Here is a 10087-nt window from a genome sequence, read left to right as displayed (position 1 = left end):
CCGGCTCCTACCACAAAACATCGCATCTGTAAACCTTGTTTCACTATAGTTTTAATCTTAACTCATCTAATCAAAACCACGATTCTCGCATCACATAGCTCGCGTTAATCAATGAATATCACGTAGGTTTTTTCACACCTGGCCCACAGGGAGCCCGTTCCGGGGAAAGTGAGTTCGGGGAAGGCCCAGAATCATCAGCAACACTGCATCGGTGATGAGGGAGTCACGGCATTCTATGGTTGTATGGTGTTATTATATAGGCGATGAGGCAACCCCTGGCAACCAGGCAGAGTCTGTACTGTTTTTTGTGGCCAGCTGCAGGTACTCTCTTCTTCCTGCCATTTTTACAGCTTGTGTGACAATAAGCTCTAGGTTGCTGGTTGAGGGTAAAGTCTTGAGGTAGTTTGACCGGCCCTGGTATTTTATCATTGGTGAATGACACCATGTTTTTGTGATAGGCCTTATCGCCTATATAACACCATACAACCATAATATAGTAGTTATATTCGTGCTGATTTGGCTGCAAAAAATATATATTCTGCACAGTTGTCACGTGGTAAAAAAGAGCGCCTCTGATTGGTCATTAAAGCAGTGTCACGTGATTTATATTCGTTTTTGTGAATCTGGTTGGCTAGTCTGTACTGTTACAGCTACAGTGGATGCGTGCAGGGACAGACGCTTGAGGAAATGAGCAGAAACCAAGCTAAACTTATTTTTACCTTTATTAGATATCTTTCTTATTATTATTATTTATATCTTTATATAATATCTTTATATCTTATTACATCTTTATATCTTTCGATCTGAATCTTTTTCTTTATTATCTCGCTATTTTTAACCTCCATATCTTCTTTATCAAAATATCTTAATCTTTATTTTGATGTTACTTCATTTTTCTTTTATGTTTATTTAGATCATCGTATTTCTTTATCTGTTTTTCAAACTTTGCTTGATCCTGACAGAACCACAAGAAGTAAGACCACTGCAAAAAGGAATATAATTATATATTATACAGAGGAACTGGTTATACATGTAACGTAAGTTATGTTATGACTATGAATTATTCCAGTTTTGTTTGGAAGCACTTGATCACTATCAAATGAGTACATCTGAATCCGCTCAGATACTGACTGAGCTTACCAAAATAGTTCCATGCAACCTGATTATAAATTAGGTAAAACTTTATCTGCCTTGACTATTGTTAACGTTATATTGAATATAAATTATCGTTATTCTACCAACGTTAATAGTACTAGAATAACAATATTATCATGTTTATAATAGTGAAATAATTTAGTTGTAATTGAACAGAAATGTTTTTTTTTTCTTAGACAAAAATAAACTTTGCATATGATAGAAACTTGTGTAACTGGTGATGAGCTTACAGAAAACAGATTTATCAGTGCACAGGCGTCTAGAAAGAACGAAAAAGATGGTGAAACCCATAGGTTTCACTTTGGTTATGGTGGGTTCCATATCATGAACACTTTCATGAAGGTAATAATAATACTTTAATTTTGTATTACACAAATTTTGGTAATACCCCAGGTTCTCGGCGGATTCACTTTATTTTAATTTATTTAATCATTGTTGTACTTGTAGTGGGACACGTGACGGTACGTGTCATTTGTTTAATTATTTGTATGGTATTGTTTCAAGTTGTCAATTATGTAATGATAAAGACATGATCATCCACCAGGGAAGCGCTAATGTTTGGTCAGTAGGGGACATCGTTTTGACGAACCCATTCAAGGATGGTATCATTTATGATGCCAATGTCATCTCGGTAGTGAAGGTAAGATACATTTTGGATTATCATTAACACGTCATGTCGTCATGACTGCTGCAACTACCACACGTATCAAGCTCCATATTTCTAATTCGTGGACTGCTAAAATCCTTAAGACGTGATAAAATTAAAATGATTAAATATTTAGAACAGCCTATGTTACACTATTAATCAGACAAATTATTCCAGACTTTTATTCAGAACGAGTTGAATTTATTATAATTCAACTATGGTATACCTATCTCAAATAATACCCTTAATCGTAGTTATATATTTCAGGACCTAATCCAGTTCCTGGATTTGGAATTTTAGGAATCTTTGTGGCACAAGTCTAGTGTTAAGTGTACAGTTGTTCTTGACGATCATTTTGAACTATTTTCACCGCCTGCTATATATACAAGCTTAAATTAAATATTTATTTATTAAGCTATTGTATAATTGATTTATAATATAATAATATTCCAGGATGATAATAAACCTGAGTTTTGGTTTTTAGTTTAAACCTGTGTATTATTGAAAGACAAACAGCAAAATGGCGACGAGGACGAAAAACAGAACACCATCCTTATAGTCATAGATGACTTAGTCCCATCTTATTGCGTATTATCACCTGATGACAGCGAATTTACTGTAAGTAAATCAACCTGGTTCAGATTTGTATATAAGCAGTGATGAAATTGTCAAATCAATAGAAACGAAGTGTGTCCAAGCAACAGTGTTGTAGTATTATATTATATTGATTCTTCATATGTACTAACCTATTCAATCCCTTGTACTAACCTATTCAAGCGGGCTTATCTGCCCGCTCTGTTTTGCAATATAGATGGGTTTGCTAGTAATTTTGACAGCTTTTTAATAGAACATAAGACCCTCCCGTGTAATTTTGATGTCATTGGATTGGCTGAGACCAACATCGATCCAAGCCAACAAGGCTTATACCAAATCCCCTCCTATACAACATTTTGTCAAGTACCATTCCCTGATAAGAAAAAAGGAACAGGAGTATCCTTATATGTCTCTGATCGCCTGAATGCTGTAGTAATCGAAAATCTATCTCACTGTACAAAAGATATTGAGTGCTTATTTGTTGAAATTACTCTTAGCTCGGGTGATAAACTGACATATGGGGTTGCTTATCGTCCTCCAAATGGCTGTAGTGAGACCTTTTGTCAAACTCTTGAGGATATATCTAAGCAGTTGGCTGGTAAAAAGTTCCATATTCTTGGCGATTTTAACTCTAACCTCCTCAATGTACAAACCTCCAGCCAGCTATTTGAGGACACGTTACTTCGTAACAATATGTATCCTACTATATCACTTGCTACCCACTTCCGTCCTAACTGTAAAAACTCATGTATTGACAATATCCTCACATCAGAGATAGATCATGTACTTCTCTCCGGTGTATTGAATGATAGGATTGGTGACCATGCCTTTATATTCACCTTCACGTCAATTCCTACCGAAAACAGTACTGAAAAACTTAAACATGTTCGCTACTATGATTATTCAAGTTCCAAACTCACTAATTTTGTTAATGAACTCGAGGTGAAGGTGAATGACTTGACTCCCTCGGTAAACTTCAATGAGTTCTTGGACTGCTTCAATGAAACACTTGATAAACACTGTAAGCTTGATGTACCAAAAGTTACCAAAAGGACTCCCAAACTCAACCCGTGGATTACCGATGGAATCATTGTCTCAGTTGAAAGAAAACATGAACTCTGTAGAGACTGGTCAAGCACTGTAACAAATAGAAACCCTGAGGGTAATGTACTGCTCTATAAAGTCTTCAGTGACTACCGAAGAATGCTTAAAAGTATTATCAAGGTCGCCAAACGATCGTACTACTGCAATGAAATCCATAAAAATATAGAAAACAGCAAAAAAACGTGGCAGATAATCAATGAGCTCAGGGGCAAGAAAAAGAAGCAAACTAAGCCTCCCTTTATCATAAACAACGAACGAATCATGAATCGTAGAGTCATAGCCAATGGATTCAACTCTTACTTTGTTTCTATTGCCCCTAAGCTCAATGAAACACTTAGTAGCAGTGAGGCCTCTGGTTTACCAATTCTCCCTATAAAAACATTCTATGATTTCCTTGGAAAGACTAATGAAAAATCGATTATGTTAGAAGACTGTACACCTTATGAGATAACGGAAATAATAAAAGGATTTGAAAATGGAAAAGCAAGTGATATTCCTGTTAGTGTAATCAAAAGATCATCTCACGTAATTACACCGATCCTTAGTCGATACATCAACATCTTAATGTCTAATGGCACGTTCCCCGACGTTCTAAAGACTGGTAGAATAACTCCTGTATTTAAGAAGGGAAACCCTGAAGAGATAGAAAACTACCGCCCAATCTCTACTCTCTCTATATTTGGTAAAATCTTTGAAAAGATCATTTACTCAAGAATATATTCGTTTGCTAGCTCACAGGGTATAATATCTAAAACACAATTTGGCTTCAGGCAGTCACACTCTACTTCACATGCAGTTAATCACTCAGTAAACCTTATAACTGAATCTCTAAAACTTAAGCATCATGTCTTAGGCATATTCATAGACCTTAGCAAAGCTTTTGATACAATAGATCATGGTACATTACTTGTCAAATTACAGGGCTATGGGATACGTGGGGTGGCAAATGATCTTATAAAAAGTTACTTAACAAATAGATCACAATATACTGAAGTTGTTGGTGAGAAATCTGACGCCTTGAAAATACAGTTTGGAGTCCCTCAGGGTTCGATTCTTGGACCTCTCTTATTTCTCCTATATATTAATGATATCGCCAACAGCTCCAGTTTGGGATCATTTGTCACCTTCGCTGATGACACCAATATATTTGTGACTGGGAAATCTAAAAAGGAGGCATATATGCGTGGTAATTCTCTTTTAGCTAGTTTATATTCCTACATGCGAGCAAACAAACTCCATGTCAACTTGTCTAAATGCTGTTTCATTCACTTTAAACCAGCATCGTCCTCCCAGACTGACAATAATTCTGAATATACTCTAACCATTGATAACTTTCCAATAAAACAAGTTGCATCTGCTAAGTTTCTGGGAGTCGTCATCGATGAAAAGCTAACCTGGGAAGAACATATAAAATCACTTAGGCGTTCTCTCAGCCATGCAACATCAACTCTCTGCCGCCTACGCTGCTCCCTCCCAGATTTGTTTGGGGTGGGGCAGCCAAAACTCGTATAAGTTCTGTATTCAAAGCACAAAAATATTGTCTCAGGGTACTGTTTGGCGACAGGGAGGCATACCTAGATAAATTTAAGACCTGTGCTCGTGCTCGACCGTTTGGCAACCAAAATCTGAACAAAAAATTTTTCTTGAAAGAGCACACGAAACCTTTGTTCAAGGAACACGGAATACTTGCCGTCCAAAACCTGTACACTTACCATTGTTTCCTTGAGCTCTATAAAATCATGAAATTCCGTGCTCCGATTTCCCTCCATGAAAATTTCACCTGCTCAAGTAGGAAACCCACCCTTATACTAAGCCAAGCAGACCCCCCTGACAACTTCAATAGCAGAACGACTCGTATTTGGAACGTAATTGTGCCTAAGCTTGGTATACGTGACTACTGTCTAAGTGTGGCCTGCCTGAAGTCTAGGATGAAGCAATCACTGCTCGTCAACCAGCATAACCATGCTGATCTTGATTGGACAAACAAAGATTTCGAATGCTCTAATCTAAATTTTGACATTAAGTCTACCCTAGGGTCCACACATCCAAAATGATTATCTTGAAATTGAAAATTAGCTGGGTGTGCATTTTCCTTTGTCTTACTAACGTGTGTGAGCGCAGTGTAGTGAGAAAGTGTTTTTAACAGATTTATTATTAGACTTAGGATTATGATTTTTAATATATTACATTGATATAAGATTTATTTTTGATAGGTACTTAATAAAGTTGATGAATTTCCTTCCCTATTAAAATTTTAAACCCATTTAGTGAAAATTGATAAACGAAGATCTAGATATTGATACATATTATAACCAACATTGCTTATATTCTGCCTTGTAAACAAACAGCAAATCTTCTTAATGCCTTCTTCCTGTCCTAAAACTAAAACTTCATCCTATTAAAGTAAAGGCCAGTTGTTACCACAAGCTATTATACCGTCCCTCTCAAAAACATGCCTCAGCCTCCATCAAAAACAATTTTAGTTTTCAGTCCTTCTAGTTTCCAAAAATCTACCGAGCTAGTGTTCTGGTGTGCACAAAAGCCCCTAAGCCCGTGCATTCCTTGCCCCGCTAGCTGCCAGTCCTTGACAAACTTCCAATAGCAAAGATCAACTAGTCATTTACAAATTGAGCACTATACAATTTTAATTGTTTTAAATATTTGACTTTGTAAAATGAGCTAAAACATTGATTTATTAGTTTCATTGATTTATTAGTTTCATTGAATGAAACAAGAAATTTTCAATGAAACAAGAAATTGTTTGATAACCCCTCTTTATAATTTGATCTAGTCTGTAAGAAACGGCTACTTGTTTTATTACCTACACGAGTAATCATTACAATCCCTTTCCCTTAAAATGTGCATCGCATGATCAGTAATACCAACTGCAAATCATGCCAAGCCCAAATTGCACTATTATCTACTTGCAAACGATAATAACTAACCTAATTAACACCCAAACCCTTTTTCTAGCCCCTGGCCCTTGTAAGAACACACAATGATAGGACGAGTGATCCAGAGCAAACCAAGCAGCACACTCAACTTCTACAGGAATCTGGAACCTCTTGACTTAGACAGCCTCGACCCACAGGAGAGGTGCACCTGTTACGTGGAAATAACCCCTCTCATAGCCGAGATATCATACGCAGTTGCCACAAAAGAGGATTTATGTTATTGTAGAGTATCAACCGGTACGTATTCCTTTAAACTATATATTTACAATGATCTATATACTACTATATATTTACAATGGATAATTGGAACTTGATATAACTATTTGAGTTTATATTATTGGTGTAATAAATCCTATTTATTACAGGTTCTGTTTCTATTTCAAACCCAGCGAGTTTCTCTTGTAAACAACTCAAGTCCTGTGAACACACATATTAACAGAAACGGCTACTTGTTTTATTACCTACACAAGAATCATTACATGGTGTCAGAAGTAAACATTAATCAAGTTTAAAGGTTACCAGTATTATTATATGAGCTCAGTAACAATCACGATCAGTCCCTATACAGAGTCCCTGTATAGAGTTGGAAACTTCATTGTGGAGTGGTTAGAGAGGGTAGACGAGGGTAGTCCGCTAAGGATTCAAGCACACAGCTAAACACAGTAACGTTAGATCAGAATCTACGTGGTTTTACGAGGATGTTGGAATGCAGCTCAAATAAGATTTTAAAGCTACAGATCTTGTTAGAAGCTTCAAGACAGAATGGTGAAGACGTTAACAACATAAGAATAGCAGTGACTATGAGGTACAATGTAGCCGCATCATTATTATATTATAGTTATATTTATAATATGATTCAATTTGTATTTTTATATCTTTGAATCTAAATCTTTTTCTTTTTTATTTCGTTATTTCTAACTTTCATATTATCTCCTTTTTTATTTTATCTTAATCTTTATTTTTATCTAACTTGTGTTTTGTCTTCATTTCTCTTTTATCTTTATTTAAATCATTGTGTTTCTTGACCTGCTTTTTAAAACTCTGCTTTATCCTTATTATTTCTGAATATTTTTAGCGGGTTGAAACCGAAGGGTTGATTAACTTCTCTCAATGTTCAATGGGAGAAACAACTGCAAAAAAGTAAAAAATTACAACGATATTGTGTAGTATGAATACATAGTTAAACCGTTAGACCACATTTAGAGCAGAAGATATCTTCAGGATTAAAAATATATATAATATCATATCTCTTATCATAGCAAGAATGCCAAAAAACCCTGACCGGTATTACTGCTCTCTTTGTGGATCAAGAGGGAAAACTGGGAATGGTTTCACGAAAAGCAACAGGAAAAGCCACACGAGGTTCCACCAGTAAGTCGTCACTATCATAAAGTTGATAAGCTTTATTTATGATTGTCTTCATATTAGATAATAATGTACTACCAAAGAATTCTGCGAGATTAAACCAAAAATCTCTTCAGGAAGAGAGATCCATCCAAGACAGATATATGGATAGAGACACACTATCTGAAGTTGGACACAATAGGTGCGTCGTCCCGCCCTATTAATTTTTACATGCAGTCGGCTGCTGCCCCTCCAACTACTCCTGCCCCTCCACCCGTCCCTATAGGGGCTATGGCCACCCCTCCAATTGCCCCTCCAGTTGCCCCTCCAGCTCCAATCGCTGCTGCCTCCACCGACCTCCGGGCTCCTGCTGCTGCCGCCCATCCTGCCTCCTGCACCTCCACCACCTCCATAACCAGGAGACTGGAAATGTAGGAAAATGCTATAAGTGCAGTTCGTCAAAGTCAAACTAACTTTAAATTCATGGCTCACTACCCAGAATAAAGGTATCTATTAAGTTAATTATATGTTCACAATCCTTCTTAATTAAAGGATGAGTGACAAGGTAAATGAAGAATTCTTCAAGTCAATAATGATAACAGACAAGAAGAGGAAATGTGAGAAACCTGCAGGGGCACCTGCGACCACGGCACCCCCACCAAGAAGACTGCGAACACGGCAGCCCCCACCAAGAAGACTGCGAACACGGCAGCCCCCACCAAGAAGACTGCGACCACGGCACCCCCACCAAGAAGACTGTGAACACGGCAGCCCCCACCAAGAAGACTGCGAACACGGCAGCCCCCACCAAGAAGACTGCGAACACGGCAGCCCCCACCAAGAAGCGTGCAACCACGCTCAATCAGCAGGATAAAGCTGAAGTGACACAAATTGTTACCCTATAGAGGACTATAAATATTATATACAGCCCCCTCCCTATTTTAATAGCCCGTCCTCCCCGAGCACCGCACCGTATTCATCACCGAACAACCAACGAGAGGCGTGAGCTTCCGACTTCCAGAGCCTGCCAGTGTCACCCCAACCCCACCTGAATACCTAACACCGCCTACAACCATTTCGCTTATAGACCTAACCCCATCTACTACCAAACCTGAGTCAGTCCAGAAGTCCAGAGTTACATCTCATGACATTGGATCTCGAAATACTGGACCAAAGCAGCCCAGGGGGATTGAGTTCCCTTGGAATGAGGAGATGAGGGATGCGAAGAAAACTGCCAGATTCAAAGAAGATTGGTACTTTTCCCATCCCTGGATAGCATACAGCCTAGTTCAGGACAGAGTGTACTGTTTATGATACCTATTAATAAGCTTATGAATTATTATTCAAATTACTCTATTAAAAAGTTAATCCCACGTTGATAATTAACAAGGCATTTAAAGTAATGTAAACAGAATTTTATCCCAGCTAATAATTATTTTACTGGTTGTACTAAGCAGGAGTAGACGTCTGAAGAGGTAACTTGTCAGATACAAGGAGGAAGAAAAACATATCCTCCTGACTCTCTCTCCGGCGGTCCTGACTGATTTAAAAACAGTTGTAATAACTATTAACCTTTTATAATGTTTATAGGTAGAATGATATACACCGTTCCTTGAATTTAAAGTTCAGTAATTTAAAGTTAAAGTATAAAACAGTTAAAAGTAAACTTCGGACTATTAACTTATGTGAGAAAATATTTCTTGGGGATTCTGAGGAATATTGAGATGTTAATTGTAATTCTATATCATGTAGTATGTACCCAAATTAAAGAGTAGAAGGTCTTATTATATAGATTATTTTTATTTTAATCCTTAGAAGTATAGACATTAAACGTTCGGAGATAAATTGTATTATAATCATACTCTGCATTAATTGTTAATTACGTTATCGGACTTAATTATTACAGACATATTTTCATGGACATCATTTTCAAGGTCTTACTTTATAATTCACTTATATTCAGAATGAAAGGAATCGTTTCGGGGGTTGTGTTTTTTGTAGGAGTGAGCACAGAGAAAAAAAAAACAAAAAATAGCCCCCAATACAGCGAGGTCTATCTGTCTAAAACAACAATGATTGAAGAAGGAGGGGAGGTGCAGATATATCGGTTACAAATAATCTACGAATCTTAAGCAAATAGAGACTGCTTGCACAATTTCCATACTTCATTTTGTACAACAATTTCAAGATTACCGTTACGCTTACATTGAACATTTTACTTTATAATTCACTTATATTCAGAAAATGAAAGGTATAGTATCAAGAGTGCTTTTTTACGCGTATTTATTGA

At 37.0% G+C, this 10087-nt stretch overlaps 1 protein-coding gene across 1 annotated transcript; it reads left to right on the top strand.

Moving 5' to 3' along the window:
- The first annotated feature begins 1350 nt into the window (after window positions 1-1350).
- Window positions 1351-8671, top strand: LOC134823727 (atherin-like). The gene is made up of 4 exons (XM_063835260.1): window positions 1351-1497; window positions 1700-1795; window positions 8035-8228; window positions 8350-8671. Exons 1-4 carry the CDS (start codon window positions 1351-1353, stop codon window positions 8669-8671), a joined length of 759 nt encoding a protein of 252 aa, XP_063691330.1.
- Window positions 8672-10087: the final 1416 nt, after the last annotated feature.

Source organism: Bolinopsis microptera, chromosome 11, assembly GCF_026151205.1.
Source record: "Bolinopsis microptera isolate Bmic1 chromosome 11, MBARI_Bmic_1.0, whole genome shotgun sequence".
In the NCBI taxonomy this organism is placed as follows: Eukaryota; Metazoa; Ctenophora; class Tentaculata; order Lobata; family Bolinopsidae; genus Bolinopsis; species Bolinopsis microptera.
This window is presented reverse-complemented; position numbering and strand designations above follow the sequence as displayed.

What these genes read in the sequence shown, in the direction of transcription:
- LOC134823727 (XM_063835260.1), top strand. Translation starts at nt 1,351, where the DNA reads ATGATAGAAACTTGTGTAACTGGTGATGAGCTTACAGAAAACAGATTT. An exon ending in ATGTCATCTCGGTAGTGAAG is followed by an intron (nt 1,796 to 8,034) that starts GTAAGATACATT and finishes TTTTACATGCAG; the next exon opens with TCGGCTGCTGCCCCTCCAAC. An exon ending in ATAACCAGGAGACTGGAAAT is followed by an intron (nt 8,229 to 8,349) that starts GTAGGAAAATGC and finishes TCTTAATTAAAG; the next exon opens with GATGAGTGACAAGGTAAATG.